This window comes from Anser brachyrhynchus (genome assembly GCF_964034855.1).
Source record: "Anser brachyrhynchus genome assembly, chromosome: 1".
Lineage (NCBI taxonomy): Eukaryota > Metazoa > Chordata > Aves > Anseriformes > Anatidae > Anser > Anser brachyrhynchus.
The window spans coordinates 24,670,819-24,694,110 of record NC_137694.1 but is presented as its reverse complement, the minus strand read 5'-3'; the positions used below and the strand labels follow the sequence as shown (position 1 = coordinate 24,694,110).

The 23,292-nt window shown below is 39.9% G+C and overlaps 2 protein-coding genes across 15 annotated transcripts in view; one reads left to right on the top strand and one right to left on the bottom strand.

Moving 5' to 3' along the window:
- Positions 1–15,143, top strand: part of PTPRZ1 (protein tyrosine phosphatase receptor type Z1) — a 140,270-nt gene extending 125,127 nt beyond the window's left edge. For 7 of the 11 annotated variants that reach the window (XM_080575629.1, XM_080575627.1, XM_080575624.1 and 4 more), the window contains 12 exons: positions 778–912; positions 3,037–3,200; positions 3,912–3,995; positions 5,527–5,662; positions 6,897–7,043; positions 7,961–8,054; positions 8,249–8,322; positions 9,323–9,451; positions 11,134–11,280; positions 11,567–11,709; positions 12,349–12,484; positions 14,096–15,143. In XM_080575629.1, coding sequence (XP_080431755.1) covers positions 778–912; positions 3,037–3,200; positions 3,912–3,995; positions 5,527–5,662; positions 6,897–7,043; positions 7,961–8,054; positions 8,249–8,322; positions 9,323–9,451; positions 11,134–11,280; positions 11,567–11,709; positions 12,349–12,484; positions 14,096–14,236 — 1,530 coding nt within the window. In that variant the 3' untranslated portion in view covers positions 14,237–15,143. The remainder of the gene's footprint in view (positions 1–777; positions 913–3,036; positions 3,201–3,911; positions 3,996–5,526; positions 5,663–6,896; positions 7,044–7,960; positions 8,055–8,248; positions 8,323–9,322; positions 9,452–11,133; positions 11,281–11,566; positions 11,710–12,348; positions 12,485–14,095) is intronic. The other 4 variants (XM_080575630.1, XM_080575628.1, XM_080575625.1 and 1 more) reach the window with 1 other exon arrangement.
- A 4,465-nt stretch (positions 15,144–19,608) lies between these two features.
- AASS (aminoadipate-semialdehyde synthase) overlaps positions 19,609–23,292 on the bottom strand; it is a 29,651-nt gene continuing 25,967 nt past the window's right edge. For all 4 annotated transcript variants that reach the window (XM_080575635.1, XM_080575637.1, XM_080575636.1 and 1 more), the window contains one exon: positions 19,609–22,059. In XM_080575635.1, coding sequence (XP_080431761.1) covers positions 21,941–22,059 — 119 coding nt within the window. In that variant the 3' untranslated portion in view covers positions 19,609–21,940. The remainder of the gene's footprint in view (positions 22,060–23,292) is intronic.

Genomic DNA, 23,292 nt, shown 5'->3' with positions numbered 1-23,292 from the left:
TCAACTCATACTATAGGTTGTGTGTTCCTCTGATTATATGATGGGAGCATGCAGGTACACCTGGGTGAAATGAGAAGGAGACATTGCGCACCTCCCACATACTGGCAGCAACGCCTAAAATACATGCAAGCTTTGTCATATGAACAACTAAGCATTATTAAATGATACAGACAGCAGATGTAGATGAGGACCACACTGGATGTATCATCACTTTGTAAACAACAGCACAGTATAAGCACATATCTTCTAGTACTCCTGGAAAAGGCTGTATGACTGCCGTACCAAAGGGCTGGACATCACAGCTCTGTATTGTTCTGGCTGCAGACAAACTCACTCTTATCTTCACTGATCAGATATAAATATACTCTATCCATGCTATGAACCATCCAAAAGCTATGTATGACTTTACTGACTTGAATGTATTCCTGTAACTCGTGTAGATTATCTGCTACTGTCCTTAGATTTTAGAGTGCCTACAGAACGACAGGTTCCACATTATTAGAGTAATTTAAGCTCTCATAGTATGATTTAAGCCTCTCTGGTTTTTTTTTGGAGTATTCCAAATAAAGTACATCTTTGCATAGTCATCTCTCTACAGGACAAACTAAATATGCATTATTTATTCTCTCGTGAGCATCATGTCTATTATAAACAAGGCATATTGGGAGTCTCTGCATGTTTTGTGCTTGACTGTGCTCATAAAATCAAATGTTACAGCTTGATAATTTGACATTTTTACTTTTTCTCTTTCTCTCTTTCTCCTTTGCTTTCTAACAGAGAAAATGTGACCAGTACTGGCCTGCCGAAGGTAGTGAAGAATATGGGAACTTCTTGGTTACTCAGAAGAGTGTTCATGTACTTGCCTATTACACTGTGAGGAATTTTACTCTTAGAAATACCAAGATCAAAAAGGTTTGTGATATCCTGAAAACACAGATTGGGCAAAAAGTGGTAATATTTTCTTGGAATATTTTTAAGGCAGTTGTTGGCAGTTTTCTATTGTATAGGTAACGCTGAATGCTATGGGTTTCATCCAGCCAAGATGCTCATCAAAATGCTTCAGAGTTGATGAGATCAACTAGCTGAGGAGCTGAGGAGGTGGTGGTGCAAAGTCTAGTTGGAGGCCAGTAACAAGTAAAGTACCCCAGGGGTCAATATTGGGTGCAGTCCTGTTTAACATCTTCATTAACAGTCTGGATGATGGGATAGAGTGCACCTTCAGTAAAGTCACAGATGACATAAAACTGGGGGGAGTGCCTGACTCAACAGATGGCTGTGCAGCCATACAGACGGATCTTGACAGACTGGAGAGGTGGAGTGACAAAAAATCTCATGAAGTTCAACAAGTGCGAAGTCCTGCACCTGGGGAGGGAAAACTCCAGGCTCCAGTACATGCTGGGGGCCACCCAGCTGGAAGGCAGCTCGAAAGAAAAGGACCCGGGAGTCCTGGTAAACACGAAGTTGAACACGAGTGAGCAATGTGCCCTTGCTGCTAAGAAGGCCAGTGATATCCTGAGCTGTGTTGGGCAAAGTGCTGTCAGCAGGTCCAGGGAAGTGATCCTTCCCCTCTACTCAGCATTGGTGAGGCTGCACCTGGAGTACCATATCCAGCTCTGAGCCACCCGGTAAAAGAGAGACATGGACATACTGGAAAGAGTCCTTTGGAGGGCCACCAAGAAGATCAAGGGACTGGAGCACCCTTCCTATGAGGAGAGGCTGAGGCTGTTCAGTCTTGAGAAGAGAAGGTTTAGGGTGGAATTTCATCAATGTGTATAGATACCTGAGGGAGGGTGCAAAGAAGACAGAGCCAGGCTCTTTTCAGTGGTGCCCAAGGACAGGGCAAGAGGCAATGGACATGTAAATATCAGAGTTCCACATGAATATCAGGAAACACTTCTTTACTATGCAGGTGACCAAGCACTGGAAGAGGTTGCCCCAGAAGTTGTGGAGTTTTCCTCCTTGGAGATCTTCAAAAGCCATGTGCACGTGGTCCTGGGCAACCTCCTGTAGGTGGTACCACTTGAGCAGGGATGTTTGACCTGATGGCCTCCAGAGGTCTCTTCCAACCTTAACCCTTCTGTGATTTTGTGAGATACTGGCCTGTAGCACTGGTGTGGTGTAGAACCGTCAGGGAAGAGGATGTGATTATATGGAAGGGCTGTTGTGGACTTCCCCTGCCTGGTGAGGAGGAGGACAGATTTTCAGAATGAGACCAGCTAGTAGAAAATGCAGGATGAATTAAATCATCCACCTCAGCTATCAATTTTCCTTTTTAAGGAAGGAATTTTTACTTTTTTACAAAACAGGTGAATATAAACATTGCCTTAAGGAAATCAGAACCAGCATTTTCAGCAATGGCATTCTGAAGCACATTTTGGGGAAAAGGGAGTGGCTACAAAAGGGGTTGGCTACTTTGAGGGGGATTCTTAAAGATTATTTTATTTCAGCCACCTAAATCTTAGATATCTAGTCTCTCAGCTTCCCTGTACAATTAATGGATAAAGTACAGCACCTACTATCAAGTTTATCTCTTCTGTTTTAAGAACCTCTCTTTGAATAAGATGACCAGCTCTCTGAAGGTACGTCTGTCTCTCAGTTGCCACTGAGGGCAGGGGCTTAGAAAAGAAGCCTAGAAGAGGCTACTTCACTTGTACATTACTAAAGCTAGGTGACATGAATCCTACCCTTTCTGTCCAGCCAGCAGAGGAGCAGAGTGGCAGAGATATTTGTTGAATTTAAAGAACTGCTGTAATTTGTTATACCTCCAATGCTCTCAGCCTTTCACTTTTTCTTTGTAAAGGACAGTAAGTGCCAGGTCATTTTTCCATTCAGTGGACAGGTTGATGGGAGAGAAACACTGGTCCTTCCTATTCTCTTTGAACACTGGAATACGCAGGGCTAGGCAGTACTCTGGTGCACTCGTTAATTATATAGGGAGAGTATTAATTCTTAAAATATCAGGTACATAAGTAAAACTGTGAAGAGTTGCCTTTTAAATGTGGGCTGCTTCTATATGGAATTATTTTTCTGTTGCAGGGTTCCCAGAAAGGGAGGTCTAGTGGACGTGTAGTAACTCAGTACCATTATACCCAGTGGCCTGATATGGGTGTTCCCGAGTACACGCTGCCCGTGCTCACCTTCGTGCGGAAGGCATCGCATGCCAAGCGCCATGCTGTCGGGCCTGTTGTGGTTCATTGCAGGTGTGCTTTTTACCACCATAAGGTTCACTCCACTTTTGTTTTGCAGAAAAAAAAAAAAAAAGAAAAAAAAACAGTGGTGGGTTAAGCAAAACTTCACTCTCATGTTTAACAATTCCTGTTGGAAGATTAATTTCTTAGCTGGTACTTCTGTCCTTGGTAAGGCCAACTAATCAACTCTCTATGCAATTTCTATAAGCCTCCATAATGACTATAAACAAGATGCTGCTGCTCTGCACTGTTCTTTTTTTTTGCAAAAATGCTTTCCTTTTTACTTTTTTGCACATTTCTCTACTGCTGTTTTGATTGCTATGAGCTTACCAGATATGTGTATAGCCGTAATAGTTTCCTTTCTGCAAATATATCAATAGGATGGTTTTGGCTGGTGCTTTCTTTGGTGCAGGGATACTCTGTAACCCTAAGAGGAGCTCTGTGCACAAAAGAAGACTCACTCTGTTCCTGGCTGAACTACACCTCTGCTGTTTTTAACATTACTCTGCGCTCTAGCAGCCCTTTGCAATGGAGGAGCACTCTGGGGAGCGGTGTGAGGTCTGCATGTGTGCAGGCAGGTGTTCTGTCAGTGCTCACTGAAACTGGGCAGCCCAGGGAAAATTGGTTAAAAAGGGCTTTGTAGGGCCTGGAATGACTTCACAATGCCCGTGGAGGACCAGGTTATTGTAAAATATATAAGCAGGTTCTGGTTTTCCACTGTAGTACCTCACCTTTGATGGAACATTTGGAAAGAGAACCTCCTCATGAATTCTGTCCTTCTGGAGCTGACTCTGAGGAAGCCAACAGGTAAAGTCGCCTCACAAATACTGCAAATGAAGATTTTTTTTTTTATTTCTGGGATGATCTAATATGACTGAAATCTGTTTTTAGCTTGGAAAATGAAAATTCTACATGTCGGTTGTTCTGCTGCTATCTGCATCTGTCTGTTCTTGAGGAGTTCAAAATAAGAGTTTCCCCAAAATACCAAGTCTGAGATCTATGCCACTGGGCTGAGAGATCAGCAGTACATTATAAACCAATTAAATTGAGTTTTTAAAAAGTAAACAGTGGTAAGTTTTGTGGCTTCAGTCAGACCTCTCCATTGGGTCACAAGAATATTTCACCTCTGTCTGCAGCAGTTTTATATGGCTTTTAGTTCACCTGTTGCAATGCACTATGGAAATTCAAAGGAGACGTTAGAAAATTAACTTTTACTTATCTTTACAGGCTATATGGAGTACACATATGAGGAACTTCGTGAAACCTAATTTAGCTATTTTTGTGTTTTGGTACTTTTCATGTTTTGTCTTTCAAAACAAGTACTGATGCTGTCTGGTAATCTTTGTACTTTTTTGTGTGTCTCCTGGTATGGTGATAAACTGACTCTTTCATTTTTATACCATGTTTATCTAGACAGTTCATTACAGCAACTAGAGCTCATGCTACCCATGCTTTGTGCCTCTTCTGAGGAAGAAATAGGGTGAATGAATTAGCATGTGTGGGCTGGGCTTGGATCTGCGTGCAAGGGACGATGTAGACCCAGCGCAGTGTTGCTGCCCCAATACATGTACCGATACACGTAACAGCTCCACATAACCAAGAGAGGACCTCTCGACTTTGTACTCCTGATCCATATATTTTATGGAAGAAAAAAAAATGTTTTTTTCATTTTACAATACAGCCATTTTTATGTCAAATGAGTCAGAGTTCATAACAGGAGTTGCTTAACCCTTTCTTCTGCATCTCCCCTCTTTCAGAAGGGTCTCAACCATTGCTTGCGCTCTTAGCCATGTCTGAAGAGTACGAAGCTTTTTCTTTTACAGATGTACCTTCAGCAGCTTTGCCACTTCCAGGGGTTTTCCTCAGTCTGGTGTCTTTGAAAGCTCTGCAGGCAGTATCTGTAACGAGTGGCATAATGCAACTTTCCCTTTAAAGTGTTGTGTGTTTCAACATAGAGGAACTTGGGCACATTGACTGTGCCCCAGTGCTGACATACACCATACTTTCTAGGTATACTTGACAAAGTATCCTAAGGAGTATCAAAAGCCTCAAAACTGCAGATCTGCACTTAGTTCTATTTCAATTGATATTTTAAAAATCGTTTGAGAAAATTATCATTAGAGCTATTCTTGCACAAAAAAAAAAAAAGATGAGTTTGAAAGATTTTTCTTCATTAGGAGTCTTGAAGTTTCAGCAAAGTGATGTGATCATACAGTAACAAAATTTGTAAAGCAAAGCCTTCCCTATACACCCATTTGTTGAAAAATCTATATACAGAAAAACAATCTTTTTCATGACTGTTTTACTTCAGGCTCAAGGATATTTTTTTGTTTTATAGTGCTGGAGTTGGAAGGACAGGCACATACATTGTGTTAGACAGCATGCTGCAGCAAATTCAGCATGAGGGGACAGTCAACATATTTGGATTCTTAAAACACATACGTACCCAAAGGAACTATTTGGTGCAGACTGAGGTAAGACAAATGTATACTTAACTAGAGACTATTACTTTTCACGTTTTTGTTTGCAGGAGGAGAGTTGATACAGTCTTCATTTTGGCAACATCAGAAAAATAGGCAACCAGTCACCAGACTAGACTTTCCTTTTCCTTTTCCTTTTCCTTTTCCTTTTCCTTTTCCTTTTCCTTTTCCTTTTCCTTTTCCTTTTCCTTTTCCTTTTCCTTTTCCTTTTCCTTTTCCTTTTCCTTTTCCTTTTCCTTTTCCTTTTCCTTTTCCTTTTCCTTTTCCTTTTCCTTTTCCTTTTCCTTTTCCTTTTCCTTTTCCTTTTCCCTTCCCCTTCCCCTTCCCTTCCCTTCCCTTCCATTTCTAGTGCCATCCTGTAGGCTAACTTAGAGCAATGCACTAAAAAACAAACAAAAACAAAAACTATCTGTAAGCTCTTGTCTGTTTATTAGGGAGGTCTCAGAAGAGAGAAAACCTTTATAAATCATGCTTCCAACAGTAGCACTTGGCAGGGCATGCATTTTTGTCATAGGTTTTTTTAAGGAAACACCATTTTCAGGTGTTCAGATCTTCACTGAATGTGATCAAACAATTGATATCAGGCAATAATAAGTTGGAAAGAAGCTGTTTCAACAAAAGATTATCTATAGCTGATTTAAACTGAAGATTATATACGGAATAGTGAAAGACCAGAAGAAAACAATAAGGGCAACAGCAGGGCATTTGAAAGTCTATTTCAGGTTTCAAGAACAGGTGTTTAGATTCCCTGGTGCCTTTCAATAGAAGAAAAGGTAATCAACAGCAGCATGGGCACTTGTTCCAAAGGATGTCAGAGAGAAAATAGAAGATAGCAGTAGGAACTGGGAGTGATCACTTTATTGCAAGAAAGAAATGCAGGGAGAGCCACATAACAAGCTGACTTGAAAATTTGACTTCAGGCTATGCTTGCATTTTTAACAGTATTGAGTTAAATGTGAATGTATATATGAATGTAACATACCACAGGTGGTGGGGATCTGATATTATATCATATATACATTGCATGTGTAGTTAAATTGGACTGGTAAATGCATTCTGTCACTGGAGAGGAACAGCTTTCACTGTAGAGGACCCCTTTTGAGAAAACTCCTCTGCAGTAGCAAGCTGTGAAGAAATGCTGCCCATGTCAGAAGTGGTAGCTTAGCCAGAGATGTCCAGGGGAATCTGAATATAATTAGAGCTTAGATGCTTGGTTTTATTTTCCTAGGAGCAATACATCTTCATTCATGATGCATTGGTTGAAGCGATACTCAGTAAAGAGACAGAAGTCCTTGAGACTCACATTCATGCCTACGTTAATGCTCTCTTGATACCTGGACCAACAGGAAAGACCAGACTGGAGAAACAATTCAAGGTAAGCTCCCTGAGATAGCAGCATAGAAAGTTTTAGGGTTGTAAGCTCGAATGACCTGAATATAGGTATCTCAACACAACTTTCATTACCTTACCCTATCTGTAATTTAACAGAGCATGTTGACAAATGTATGCAGCTAGTTGGGACCCAACAATTATTTACGTATTCTCAAATAAGATTTTTTTTTTCAAAAGCAATAGCTTGAGAAACAGGCAAGTAAGCAGATTTTGGAAAATCTAACTATATGCGTTTGCATGAAGATCCCCAAAGATAAACACAACTATCTAGAAAGACATCATTCTGGTGAAAATTATGTGAACTATATTGGTCAAATAACATATTCCCCTCAGTATAAGGCCATGGCTATAAAACAGACGTGACTTCAGCAGGCTATAAATGAACACTTTGATGTTTTTTTCTGTTTGAATTTTATTGAAACAAGCAAGACAATAAGGCCCCCATATCAGTCCTATATGCCTCTCACAGGTTTTGAGAGAACATCAGGAAGTTCCTAACTGGGGCTTCCTCACATCAGGAGTTACACTGTCTGTGTAACAGTGCAGATTTTTCTGCACAGAGTTTTATTGTTTGCCAAACTATTTAAAGTTGTGTGAACAGCTGTGCAGGCAAATTGGAAGTGACACCGGGGTGGCAACCAGCAGTGGGGTGCTGGATGCAGGAACAACTTAGAGGGGAATTTCCTTCAAAGACATGTTTAGGGCTCAAGAAACATTTGAACCATTGAAAATAGTGAAGAGATAAGTCTCTGATAACTTGCCAACTAGTTTAGCCAGATAACTAGATGTCTTAAGAGATACAGCTAACCTGCCATATGTGCATCCCTCTGTTTAATGCAGCTAATGAAATAATGACTTCTGCACCATGACCTGATTTTTTTTTTAATTTCATTTTTTCAGTTGCTGAGCCAGTCTAACACACAGCAGTGTGATTATTCAACTGCACTCAAGCAGTGTAACAGAGAAAAGAACCGAACTTCATCCATCATTCCTGGTAAGCTTGTTCAAATTGGCTTCTCTGGGTGGCAAAATGTAATACACGTAGGAAAACAAAATAGACATCTGGATAATGCTTTATCCTGGCTGATGGGTTTTAGTGTTGTTATCATACTGTTAGATATATGGGATAATTACAGTAATATATGAGTCAATGCAAGATGTCCATGGCTTTTTTTTTTTTTCTTACAGTGGAAAGATCTAGAGTGGGTATTTCATCGCTGTCTGGTGAAGGGACAGACTACATAAATGCTTCCTATATTATGGTAAGTCAGCTAACTGCACTGCTGAAAAATAGTGTCCCATTGTATAGCTGTTAGTGAAGCTGCCAGGTGTCCACATTTTAGTGGCGCAATCCTGATTTTGAAAGCTCCTTTCTTCCATTATCGAGTCTTTCCCTGAAAAAGTTACCTCCCCCAGAGTGTACTATTACCATTATTACTATTTTAAATTCAGTTAAATGCATTGCATTTTGACTATCAGTAGGACCAGAAATCCTGTCATAGTTTTAAAAAATAGTAAATCTGAATATGGAAGAATCTTTTGAGGTTAACTAGAGGTGTTAACTAACAAGTTAGCTTTTAATGGCTGTACTGTTTTGCTTTCCTGCCTGCTCATCTTACCTGCATGTTATGCCAGGTTTTGCAGTTGGCATAGCCCAACACAGTGTAACTCAACAGCTTTTCATTACCTTTTTGTTCCCTCGATTTCCTTTAACCCTTTTCCCCTTCATTAACTGAGAGGGAGGAGTAAATGCTTCCTGGACATTCAGTAGAGATGGGACAGCTTCCTGCAGTGTTGTTTATGCATTAGTGCAACATAGCTAGCTTTTGTGGTAAGCAGTTAGTCTGAGACATCTATGCAGTTTAATACACTGCTTTGGATTTTTGCAGATCTTCCAAACATTCTTTTATTTTTTTCAGGTTTCCAACAACTTTAAAGTCTGGCTAATGTGGAACAATTAACATGTGTGTCTGAGCTAATGTGTTTTCATTCTGAGATGGTTGATCAAGTATCTAGTGATTTCTTTTGTATTTTCTTATTCAAATTTTTCAAAGTTTTACAAATTATTTCAGTGTAATTGATTTTATGCTTTTCACCTGGAAAATACTGTGATGAAAGTTTTTTATTCTTCTAATATTTGCAGGAAGCCAAAAAGGCACAAACTCTGGAATTAATTTTTCAGGTTTCTGTTTCTGTCCAGAAAAATACTGTAAATGTTAAGAGTTGGGTATCAATTCCTAATCTGATGGCTTTATTTTGCAGGGTTATTATCAAAGTAATGAGTTCATTATTACCCAGCATCCCTTACTACACACTATCAAGGATTTTTGGAGAATGATATGGGATCACAATGCCCAGCTAATAGTCATGCTTCCTGATAGCCAGAATATGGTAAGATTAATGGCTGATTGTTGTGGTTTTATGTATGAATTTTAGTAGTATTACCATTCTGAAATATGCAGGATTTTGCCAAAAATCAAGAAAAAGGTAATAATGTTATACTGAGTGTAAAACTCCCCCAAAATCATCTAGCTGTAATCTGAAGATCCTTATCCTAGCAAATTACAGTTGAGATGAGAAGGTATTTTATTATTCCTGCATAATTTATAAAAGAGACAAACAGCAGAAGCCACCTTTATGCAAGTTTAGCTTTGCTCCAGGACTTTCCTGGCTTGTATAAGAAGCAGTGTGGCCAGCAGGTCTAGGGAGGTGATTGTCCCCCTGTACTCGGCTCTGGTGAGGCCGCACCTCGAGTACTTTGTTCAGTTTTGGGCCCCTCGTTACAAGAAGGACATGGAGGTGCTTGAGAGAGTCCAGAGAAGGGCAACGAAGCTGGTGAGGGGTCTGGAGAACAAGTCTTATGAGGAGCGGCTGAGGGAGCTGGGGTTGTTCAGTCTGGAGAAGAGGAGGCTCAGGGGCGATCTTATCGCTCCCTATATGTACATTAAAGGAGGCTGTAGCAAGGTGGGGGTTGGTCTGTTCTCCCATGTGCCTGGTGACAGGACGAGGGGGAATGGGCTAAAGTTGTGCCAGGGGAGGTTTAGGTTGGATTAGGAAGAACTTCTTTACCGAAAGGGTTGTTAGGCATTGGAATGGGCTGCCCAGGGAGGTGGTTGAGTCACCATCCCTGGATGTCTTTAAAAGATGTTTAGATGTAGAGCTTAATGATATGGTTTAGTGGAGGACTTGTTAGTGTTAGGTCAGAGGTTGGACTAGGTGATCTTGGAGGTCTCTTCCAATCTAGACGATTCTGTGATTCTGTGATTTTAATTGAGGTGTAATATGGCTTCCTAAGCCATTATTGGGTATGGGAGAAATAGGAGATTGTTTCTCTAGTTCATCTAGTTGACTCTAAACAGTGAAAGAAGCTCAGGTGTTCATCTTTTATGTGTAATTTAATAACAAATTAATATGGTTTTCTGTTACTAGAAATGTATTTTAGGAATATCTGAGAGCTTTTAGCTTGGTACTTTGAAAAATATTGAGGCATGAAAAGCCATCATGTTTGGTTATGAGTTTGGATGATAGCCATGCATATGCTTTGGAGAGTCTTGCATGACTGGAAAACCATGGCGGACCAAAGCAATGTACGTTTTTTTTTTTCCCTCATCGAATGTTTTATGAATGTTACACTTCCAACAAAACAGGTGGATTTTTAAGTTAGCCTTTGTAATAATGGAGGCTGTTTTGCACCAGAAGGTGCTGGTTCATTATGATCCCTGTAGGAAAGGCTCTCAGACTCTGTAAAATATCATTTAAAATGGTCTTTATTAGAGGTAATGCTATACAGGAGAGGATAGCACACATCCAGTCTGTCTGTGCGGCACAGAGCAGCACAGCACATGTTGGCTGTTCTGTGACTGGCTAACTCCAAGGCGTACTGTGTTCTGGTCAGGGTCACTACAAAGGTGTCTGAAAACCATCACATTTTTCATCCCATTCAGATTTTGAGTAGCCAATTTAAATCTAGATGTCTGCATTGATTGCATACACGGCACGTTATTATGTTGAATTAATTTTTATTTTAAGAGCTGAACAGTACTCATTTTTATGGCTTTTGTTTTTTCCTGGAGGCTGAAGATGAATTTGTCTATTGGCCAAACAAAGATGAGCCTATAAACTGTGAGAGTTTCAAAGTCACTATGATTGCTGAAGAACACAAGTGTCTGTCTAATGAGGAAAAGCTCATAATCCAAGACTTTATTTTAGAAGCTACACAGGTAACACTGTCATAAACTCTCAGGATTTGGTTTGTAAAAGGTAATTCCTATGCTTTTGTTACATTTTCTATGGTAAATGAATGGTAAAATCCCACGCCCTTGAAACACCCAGGGAGGGAGTAATCTCTATAGGCAATCTGGGGATACTGGGAATAAGACAGTCCAACTTCCATAGTGGTGGGGTTCTGTATCTGGAGACTGGAGCCAGACTGTAGCAGAGGCAAGGATAAAAATCCAATCAGTCAATCTTTCACCAAATTGATTTATGCTTTTTTCACTCTTTTAGGATGACTATGTACTTGAAGTGAGGCATTTTCAGTGTCCAAAATGGCCAAATCCTGACAGTCCTATTAGCAAAACTTTTGAACTGATCAGCATCATCAAAGAGGAAGCTTCCAACCGTGATGGACCCATGATTGTACATGATGAGTAAGCATTGCAGCCTTCAGTTGTTTTGATGCTTTTGTGTAGAGCCATTTGTTATCTCATTTACAGTGAAAGGAACTGAAACAAGCCACAAAGTCTGCACCTAACAACAGTGTTGCTGCTTCTGTTTCAGTCACATCAACAAGAGAAACGTTCTGTATTTATCCCACTCTGAATGTTCTCATTTCAGTTCTATCATTTTGATAGTCTAGATAATTGCTGAGTTGGGCACTGGAGAGGAAATTGATCAGGGCTTCACTACATGTTATTGAGGGAAGTAAGACTATTGAGATGAGGCATCTTATCCTCCGCCAGCTGTTTAACAGTGGCCATAAATGCTGAAATGATGTAAAAGGGCCCTGAGGCCTTTGGGATTTGGTTAGTAGTGGACTGTAGGAAAACATGTCTGAGACTGGCTCTTAAAGACTTTCCAGAATTTGTAGCCAAAGGCTGTGAAGGTTGTGTTAAGGCACTGCTGTGCAGTCCTGTTTCAGAAAGATGCAGACATCACATCACAGAAATTCATATTATCGGTTTATCCTGGCTTCTGTATTTTCACCTGTTGTGGAAACTTGACCCAGTTTCTAGAGACTTTTCTTTGAGCTGTGTTTTCTGTTTTGTTTTGTTTTTCGCTTAACAAAGGCATGGAGGGGTGACAGCAGGCACTTTCTGTGCACTAACAACACTCATGCACCAACTGGAAAATGAGAACTCAGTGGATGTTTACCAGGTAGCAAAGATGATAAATTTGATGAGGCCTGGAGTCTTTACAGACATCGTAAGTAACAAGCAAAATGTGTACAGTTTTTTTTTCTAGTATGTGTGGTATTATTAGCATGCTTAGGTCTTAGGGCAACATTATTGCACCATCAGTGTGTTCGTTTCTGCATGAGTTAATCAAAACTGTCCTCTAGAAATGCTGTAGTGGACCTGGTGCTTATTCCAAAATAAGGAATTTCCCATCAAACTGTTACGTGGTTATCAAGTGAGCTTATTCCAAATGTGCAGAGGTGCCACGATACTAATGAAATCTGCACTGTGTCATGTAAATAATGGTTTTAATCCAACAAGGAATACATTTCTACTCCAGCTAGGCCCTGAAGTAGTTGCCCTGTTTTCCCATTCAAGGATGGGCTCTCATCTGTCATGATCTGTTGAAGGGTCACTTGACACCATTGTCACTGTGCTTACAGGAAGAAAAGACTTGAAAACTGTAACAAACTAGAATTACCTACTAAGACAGCGTCAGACAGATGAAAAATCATTACAGAAATAAAAAGCTATGAACCCTGCCCTTGTTCATACCACTACAAATCTGAACACTGTGGAGTTACACTGGACACTGTAAGGAGAACACTTTAGAGTGCAGTGTTAGGGGCAGGGCTACAACATTTCTGGCAGCATAAACAGGACATGACACAGGACTGACAGATGGTTGTAAGGTGCAGCTGCCTCTTCCCTTGTCCAGATAGCACAGACTGAGGTACCTGGCAAACGGCACAGTGAGCATGGGGACCCTTCTCACCTCAGCGGCACCATCAAGTCCTTCGCTAGCCTTGCCCTATAAGCCTCCCGCAAAGACCTGGGCTCTTTATCTCAGAATTCAAATTTCCCATGCTCCTGCCATTGTTTCCTACTCACTGCTCTGTCTACCCCAGATGTCTTAGTCCACCCTAATACTCCCAACCTATTTAGTCTGTGCTACTCCTCTCTTTCCATCACAGGAGTTCTTTATACTCATATATCCATCCTAGAGCCCAACATATCTGTGCCCTTTCAGAGCATCCACGGTTACCTGGTGCCTGCTGTCCCAAGATGCTGCCCTACACAGAGCCCCCAGTGGTTTCCTCAGCAAATCTTCCCACAAATTTCAAATTTCAATCTCTCCTCCTACACTTCACAAGGTCTTCAAAAACAGAAACAGGAACGACGAGTGCTATAAATAAATAAATAAACAAACAAATCTGCCTGGATAGAATTCAGAAGAAAAAAAAAAAAAACATGTTTAAGGGGAAAAAAAAAAGGAAAGCTAACAGCTAAATAGTAGCCCTAATCCCGACTCCATTCAGTCAGTGGGAACTTTACAATTGACTTTAACAAAGATCATATTTATCACATAATATCTCTTCTAAAATACGTTGCCTTTTTTTTTTTCCCCTGTAAACAGCACCTGTACTGTGCTCTTTAATGTTGTGGTCTACATTGGTGCAGGGGGAGCCATTTGTCTGAAAATTAATAAAGCTGCTAAGTAACACAATAAATTGTGGAGCACGGTACATTAACAGACTGACACATCAGGTGTTAATTACTTCTGAGTGACAGCATTACAAGGCATTCTAGTGCTATTATTTATGACAAAGCACCGAACTTTTCCTCTTTTCTCCTTCAGGAACAGTACCAGTTTCTGTACAAAGCTATTCTAAGCCTTGTCAGCACGAGGCAAGAAGAAAACCCTTCAGCATCTATGGACAGTAATGGCTCAGCTTTACCTGACGGAAACGCAGCTGAAAGTTTAGAATCCTTAGTTTAATTAACAAAGCAAATTAAACACACACACACACTTGCACCACATCGGTCACACCTGGCGTTTACCATTATTATTTTCAGTTTTATACTTTTTTTTTTTTTGGGGGGGGGGGGGATCTGTCCAGCTACTGTATGTATAATCAGTTCCCAACCTTCGTTCCAACAAAGTCATTCCTGTGACACATGACTTTACTGTGGAACTTTTATCATTAACAATGTGTGCCTTTTCTTGAAAGATTTCTTGTAATACGTTGCTATGTCTGGACTAACTTGATTGACTTTTACAGTGTTTCTAAGAATTGAATTGTGGTATGTTTTTTCAGTATTAGTTTTTGATTTATCTGGCTTTACTTTTAACTTAAAAATACCATATTTATAGATGTTAGGGGATTCTCAATTACAAACAAACATGTTATGGTTTTAGTATTTGATTTATTTGCCGTATTTATAACAATTTACATTTGCTAGAAATATAACTTTTAATATAGTAGAATGTAAATAAAATACTGTTCTCCATAACATTCAACATTTTAAGATTTCAATTAGACATTTAGAATAGTAATCTGATACTTACTGTAAATACTGCTACTTCTATAGTGACTCCATGGACCAAATTTATATTTATAATTGTAGATTTTTATATTTTACTACAGAGTCAGTTTTCTAGTTCTGTGTAATTGCCTTGTTAAAATGATGTAGTCCAGTATGTTCTTATTTTAACGAAGTCTTCTGATATATAATTGTGCATCTTACGGAATTAATCTCATATAGCTGCATGTGATTTTAACTTTTTGTGGGGAATAGAAATCATTTGTTTTGAAATGAAAAGTTTTTATGAGAATAACACCTGTACTTGGCATTGTTAAATTGTTTTTACCTATGGCATTGCAAAAATAAATATAAATATTCCAGTCTGTGCCTAGCAGTCTTCCACACACAGTAAACAGTCTGCATTGTCACATGGGAGAGATTTTGCTTACAAGAATGACTCAAGACTGACCTGGAAACAGCTGCTGCTGTTTCTGCAGAATCTGCGAGCTCAGAAGCCAGTTTTGGAACACTTTTATGGTTTCCAAGTCAACTCTTTTAGCCTCTCCTTGCAGGTCTCTCAGCCTGGTCACCCACAGGTTGATGGGTGGTTCCAGGCTTTGTAATCACCTTCATTGCCCCTTCACAAGATTTCTCCTTGCTTTGGCTTTGGTTCAGATCATTCATTCAGGTCCTGAGCTCTTTGCTGCCTCCTTTTGCAAAGCAAAAGCCGAACTCCAGCAAGCAATAAAATGAGTTACCTCTGCAAGAACAAAAGCAAAATGTTTCAATTTGGCCACTCATCTGTTTTCTACAGCCTTCTGAACCAGCAGGAGAAGATGCTGATTACACAAAAGGTTGTGGCATTTTGGAGGGTAGAAGACCCTGGAGCAGAACAGATTTTATTCTTTTATTTTTTAAAAAAAAAAAAGTTCTCTCATATAACTCCCCATTAACCATCTGTGAAATCCAGCCTGAATTAATGGCACTATTCATAACGTTAGTCTCTCACTGGCAGTGTTCAGCAGTTCCCCCTGTAACGCCCAGCAGTCCCTCAGGATCTGTGCAGGTAGCTCAACCCCAGGCCACAGGTGCCAGCCTTGTGCCTGCAGATATCCATACCCACCTCTTTCATTCAAAACCGTAACAAATTGATTGAATAATTCAGAAATGAGGGGACATGTTTTGCTGAGCCAAGACATTTTGCCAAGGCATTCAGGTTTTACATGTCTTTTTTTTTTTTTTTTCCTGTGGTCCTTGTCATGCTTCCATAGTTGCTAATGCTGAAATCCAGAAAGAATGGGATGGAGATTTGATTTCTATGTGCAAGCTAATTTACAATGTATCCCTACACAAGTTAAACATCTTTGAAAAATGGAATCTATTTTTTTATTATTATTATATTTGTGTTGTTTTGAAGATGGTAAGAGTTACAAATATACAGAATCTGCTCCTTGTCCCAAAACATATACATTTCTATAGCATTGTGGCATTACACATACACTTTCTTCACAGCATTCAGGCACAAAGTGTAAATATATATGTGTATATATATATATACTTTGTGCCTGAATATATATATATATATGTAGTAGACACACATATAAAGGTGTGTAACGGTTGCACTTAAAGAAAGGCAATATACTCTTTTTCCAAGTGGCCTGAGGGTTGCTTACTACTTCCTCTAAAGTACTCAGGTTGACTGAAACCCTGAACGTGCACATCTAGGTTAATGAGGACAGCTATATTATGTAATTCCCCCCTCTCATCCCAGAAACATAGTATGCACTCAGACACAATTTTTCCTCTCTTAATCTCCAGGGGTACATGTATGAAAGAGGTTAATTGTGATCTTATGGTCATTTCCAAACCTTATTCCATAATCTTCTTACCTTATACTTCTGCTCTTCACCATATTAGCACACAACGTAAGAAACTGTAATGCTCATCTGCTACTCCTCCAGCCTTTTCTTAAGGAAATCTGGCTTGCAGCCTTACATAACTTTGCTTTTTCTTTTGATATCTTCTATTAATGTATTTGCAATTGCATATAGTTGTAAATACAAAGTAGTTTTTAGGCCAATAAATTCTACTACAGTTTTCAAGCCTATAAGGACCAAAAGGAAAAAAGGAATCCTCCTTTCTAAAATCCCATCTTGATATAACTGTTCCTTTCAACCTAAACTGTTTTGCAGACATTTTAAAATGATAATCCAAGGAATCAGCTGTTGTTCAAGGTTTCTTCCAGAGATGTTTGTAATCACATTCATCATCTTAGCATGCTGACTGGTTACTTAAAACATAAGTGCTTAGGATAATCTCTTTACTCATACATATTGGTTCTGATCTAGAAAAAAAATAAGAATCATAAAAAAAAATCTTCTATAATCTTCAACTGTGATGGATTACAGATTTTAATAAATGCGTGTCAGTTCCTATCTCAGACAAAGGCCATATTCTAATTATTTTTTTCTTGTAATCCAAGCTACAGACTCAGAAGACGTATAGCCTGCCTTTACAAACTGGGTCAAGAGTGGAAAAGATGTTATGTATGTCCTGCAAGAAGCAGGATATTAATAAACATGTCCATTTAAGATTTTTTAAACAAAGTTACAACCATCATGTATGCTTAGGAAACTGTAAGTAAAGAGTAAAAACAAACAAACAAACAAAAAAACCCACTAGTTTGCTATCATCACCAACTTTTCCTGATCATAGTGTGATTTAACACCTACAGAAAAGCTTTATAAAAGTCGACAACAAGTGATTAGTAGAACTCACGGCTACCAGTAGAATAGCACATAAGTTAAAGACCTTGGTAAGGACTTTGAAAACCAGTTGACTAAGCCAGCTACCAGTTTTATAACAATGCTTTGTCTGTTCATTGTGACACCCTAGTACAACACATAAAGTATCAGATGAGTTGAAACTTTCTTTGGTAAATGCTTATACCAAGATGAGTTTAACAAGTTTAAACTCATTTCTCTTTCTAGTGCTTCTGAAGCATAAGCGAAGTAGGGCTGGGAAGGATTTTTGGTGCCATGTTGAGGTTAAAACAGAAACAGAGACCCAGATAGTACAGGATGTCTGAGATGTCCCAGTTCCCTGGTGCTGGTGCCAGAACTTGAGGTTTGATGCTGTGGACTTGTGTCAACACAGGATGCTCAGCCTGGGTGACCTTCCAAACAGAGTGCCCCATCCTGCCCTAAAGATCCATCAAGGCAAAAGCCAGTGAGTTACAGGTGCCACCACCAGTGGCCATGGTCCATGCTAGATCCTCAGGCCATGGGAAGACTTTGCTAGAGCTGTCCCAACAGCCATCCAGTTGCAAGCTCGCATTTTGGAGAGCACAGAGTGCTTCAACCTGGGCACTTAATGCTTTTGTTGCACAGAGGCTAACTGAGTTTCCTTTTCTCTAGTGTATGAGACAACAGTTCATTGGTGACGTGCCAGGAATTACCACATCAATTTTATATGCTGCAGTGGGGAAGAAGATGAAGTATCTAGAATGTCTTCTGGCAGTGCTGCTCCAAATGTGGGTGCAATCCAGCCCAGCACCATTTCCCTCCCACCAGCCTTGGTCTGAGCACCTCCACTTCCACTTCTACTTGGCTGCTGCCACCCAAACACTCAGCCCGCTAGAGACTTGGGTAGGACATAACCAGTTTCTTTGGGTTTCTAAAACAAAGGAAAGGGAAGGCCAACTGATGTCCAGACTAGAAAAGTGTACTTAGCATTAAGAATGAGAGATGGAAGAACAAATGGAAAAATGGAGCAGATGGCACAAGGAAAAACCTACAGGCTTAGTTTGTCTGCTTCCCTGGAGCAAGGCTAAGGTCTGACCATCCATTTCTGTTTCGTAGGTTTATGCTTTGGTGTGTATTAAACACTTTCAAATGCACAAGAAGGAAGACAATGCCCTCTCTCAGGACATTTTGCCACGTTATTTTCTTTTTAAGACAAAAAAAAAAAAAGGCCTTTCTGCCTTACTGAGGTCATTCCTCTGTATCAGGGAAGTCAGATCCTGTGACCCTGTGACTGGTCACAGGGCATTTGAGATGGTCTGATTTGCTTTCATAAATTCTTCTGGACACTCAAAGCTAAATTTTTTTCTTCTCCCCTTCCTATTATTATTTCTCCAGCCTTGTCACAACCCATTTACCCCAGATTTTTTCCCTCCTTCAACAGCTGTTCCACTATAGGTTTATGTCATTTGTCTGGCAGGCATATGTTTGAGAGTCAAACACCAAGGAGAGAGAGGCTGTGCGTAACCTGTCTCATGCACCTGTCTCAGAAAGCGGGATCTTATCTGTTATATAGAGCTGGCACTAAAACAAATTCCAAAGTGAAAAACAGAGAGGCACAGTGACAAACAATCTGTTCTTTGGAGCCTGATGTGAACAAACAGCTTAAGAGCCCAGGCACTGAGAACAGAAACCAAACCACGTATTCAGCTGCTTATTTGGAAAGCAATGCCCTCAAGCTGAGATGGGTAGTGAGAGACCAAGCTTTCATTGCTTTCTGGGGCACAGGAAGACATTATACATCTATTGTTCTGTAGCTTTCCACTAAAGTGCTTAGGCACAAGGACAGCTACAAGATGTGCTAAAACCATTTGTGTATCTTAAGACTATAGCTGAAGATGTCGTGATACAGTAATAGCTGTAGTGTTAAATCTGGATACTTAAACAATCCTTGAAGAGTCTTTCCTTGTGAATCTGGCAAGAAGTATAAAAAGGTATTTGATGTACATAGGGAAGTACATGTGTTGACACACCATCTATGTAATAAATAAATCCCATTCATTTACATCTCATCACACGGTAAAGATGACACGACAATGACACATAGGTTTCTGGATTTATTTTTCAGGCAATCTTGTGTGTAAGATACAATTATCTTTCCAACAGTATGCAAAGAGGACTAAGAAGACTAATCTTCATACAAAAGCTGAACAATACATTTAAGCCTAACTCAGAAAACAAAAAGCATTGCACTGGGAAACAACGTTCTGATACAAAATTTTTCTAACATAGTAACAGTGCTTCTTGAAGAAGACACATTGTAGTGCTCATTCCTTTTATGTTCCAAAGTCATTACAGACATTAAAAATAAATCCAATTTCCTTTGCATATTGCATTTTTGGGCCAAAAAATAAAACAACCAAGGTATACATACAGAGTCATAACTCCATGGTTGTGTATTTGTGGGGTAAAAGAGAAAAAGAGAATTCTCAAGTGAAATCCTGGTCTCACTCAGCATTGGAATGGAAGAGACCAGCAGATACAAATTTAATTTTAAACCTTAGATTTAGGCCTCTAATCTACCTGGGGGACAGAGGCAGCAACAGTGATCAGAACATTAAGTCCAGCAACTTAGTGAAACCAGGATTTTATCCAATACTCAGAAAATGCACGGCAATGTAACAGACTCCAAATTCAACAGCACAAAGGCATTCACTGATTCAATGTAAAAAGCCCTCCTCTTTAACAACATTATTATAATAATGTCCTTCATTATTCCTTCTCTCTTTGGCTCCTTTCACCTTCCTCTTTGTTGCTGGTGCTATTTCACCACATATGCAAAAAGAAATTCCAAATCTTGAGTAGCAAGTCTTGGAGATTAAAACTGCAGTTATACTTATGGTTATTTTTCCTACCAGACAGAGCAACACTGGGAACTCTAGCCCCTCAGGACTGTGGTAATAGAACTATGCCGCTCAGGAGATAAAAGACTGTGCGTTTATCAGCAAAGTGCATTTGTGAGCAAAGTTGAAGGTGACAGCTTCCAGAATCACTATTCAGCTTTAGAGAAGGGGAGTTCCAGACAGCTGCACAGGTACTAGTGCAGCTGGCATCTGCACGCAGCTTTGCACAGACCTAACTGGTAAAAGTCTAACCCATACTTGCATTGCAAGGTGGTATAGAAATCCCTGAGCTAAAGTACACAAACAGCCCTGAACTGGAAGGAAGCAGCTGCTGTTTAGTGAGAGAGAAGCTGAACTCAGACTGAAGTTCAGTTCTGGGCTGGTGCAGCTACACTGCTGCTAGAGCTGAGCTGGCATGGCTGTGCAGCACAGCACTTAGCCTCAAATAAGCCAGTGCACTGGCAAACCTTCATCAGTCTGAAGTGGCAATGAATTGAGTAGTATGGATAGACTCCCAAAGCAACAATTCAAAAGCATGATAGCAAAAGGACAGAAGCTAACTCAAAAAAGTAATGATTTAAGCCTCTAAGCCTACTGCATTTCAAAGCTGCTTATATTAGACAGACTATTCCCTTTGTAACAGTACTTAACCTGGAGGAAGCACATGGGATAAGTGGAAAGAGTAAACATGTCATTTAGAGCAGCTTGTGAACACATTAACTGTGGTATATTTAAGAATACCCTTCCTAGCTGCTGAGCTAAATGCTAATGTGCTCTCCTAACAGCAAAAAGCAGCACGTAACAGCTATTTCAACGTATCACAAACAGCTTCCGCTCTGTCACAGGAAAGGGAATGGAGGGTAAATTGTTTTAAAATTAATCTGGTGGACAGAGGGAGTTAAGTTTACATTTGTAAGAGAGGGATTTCACAAATATTAAGATCTAGGTTCAAACAGCTGAATATCTTCAAGATTTAACAGGATTTTATTTGCTAGTAGTGCAGAACTTTTAAACTATTTCTTGCATATTTTTATTGTGAAAATGTTCACAAATACTGTCAAAGGGAACAGGACAAGACTTACAATTCGAGTATAACTTCTATCTCTACTAAATTGTTTACAGCACATAAAAAATAAAATAAACTCAAACTTAGTAAAGGGAATTCATTAAGCAAACTTCTCCTTCAAAAAAGCCACTTGTGGATTTTCCTTTCAGCTGAGTTTTGACTCAATAATAACCCTGTACATTTAGAAGATAAATTCTATTTATAAAAAGAAAAAAAAAAGGAAAGATATGAGGAAAGATTTCATTGATGCTGAAACGTGCATGAAGGTGTAACAGCTTTGAAAGGAAAACACTAACACATGCATCTGGGCATCTACAGTTTCTACATCAAAGTCAGGCAACTGATTTTATGGAAGGCACCATTTGGGTCTGAAATACCAGATGCTGTCTACAACTGGTCCAAATTGAGATTCTTCACGTTGTGGTGGGAAAACAAAGCCAAAACTGGATTCAATCCATTGCTTCCAGTTACTGTCTGATAACACTATGAGTACTGTATACAATACCTTCTGCCCTAACACGTTCAAGTATTGGTCCATAAATCTTCTTCGTCAATGGTATAACCATGCCTTTGACATCTATTTCACCTGAAATAAAGGAGAAAAAAAAACAGCGTTATGTGTTAAAATTGTTGTGCGTCTGTGCCCAGGTGCTGGCAGTGGGACTGCCAGGCTCCTCTGTGAGGAGCGGCCAGGGCTGTCCCATGCCGGACACAGCTGGCTCCAATGGGCCCAACATGGGGCACGGCTGGACCCAGCACCCAAAATGGGGCACCTCGGAGAAACATATTTGAGAAAGGTTCAAAATGCTGCATGGCAGTGGAAAGTGAGGAACAAAGTACAAGAAAAAACTGTGGGCACCAACATCAGAGAAGGAGGGGGAGGTGCTCCAGGTGCCGCAGCAGAGCCTCCCAGTACACCCTGTGGACAGCCCACACTGGAGCAGTGGAAAAGTTTGAGGAGGTAGAAGCAACAGGGACAAACTGTTATGGACCAGCTGCAACCCATTCCCCTGCACCACTCAGGGCCAGGGAAAGGAGTTAGGCACAGAGACGTGAAGTTCAGCCTGGAAAAAAAAGAGAAAGGGGGGAAGGTGTCGTTTTAATTTGTCTTTGTATCTCACTATCCAAATCTATTTTAACCGGAAATAAATTAATTTTCTCCAAATCCGATATGTTTTACCTGTGATGGTAACTGGTAGGTGACCTTCCTGTGTTCATCTCTACCTACAAGCTTTTTCACTGCATTTTCTCAGCCAACCCTATTGAGAAGGGGGATTAACAGAGTGGCTGGGTGGGTGTCTGCCACCAGCTGAAGTCAACCCACAGGTTCAAATATCAAATCGCCATTACATAAATTTTACCTATATATGCAATTTTAGTGACTGGTGTTATGGTGTTATGTTCTCTAACAGCATCAGTACTGAATCAAAAATAAAGAAAAAACAGCATCAGTACTGAATCAAAAATAAAGAAAAAACATTTGAAACACAGTATCATACACAGATTGAACTTGATTCCTACAACTGTGAAACTGGCTAGGCGAAAAGTTCAGATGAACTTCTGAAGTCCTAATGAACTTTTAAAAAAAAAAATGTTTTGTTCATTTCAGCTAGCCAGGAGGGGAGCAAAGATCTAAAGATTAAAAACAAGCAAGGGGGAAAAATGACACCATTTTATGTTTACATGGTGATGACCAGGCAGAGTGTGCCTGTTTATACACAAGCACCCACCACGATCAGGTAATATGCCACGAACATCAAATTTAGTCAGTCTGGAAAGTAGCAGTGGAAGTTACTAGCTTGCTCAGCACAAGTATATT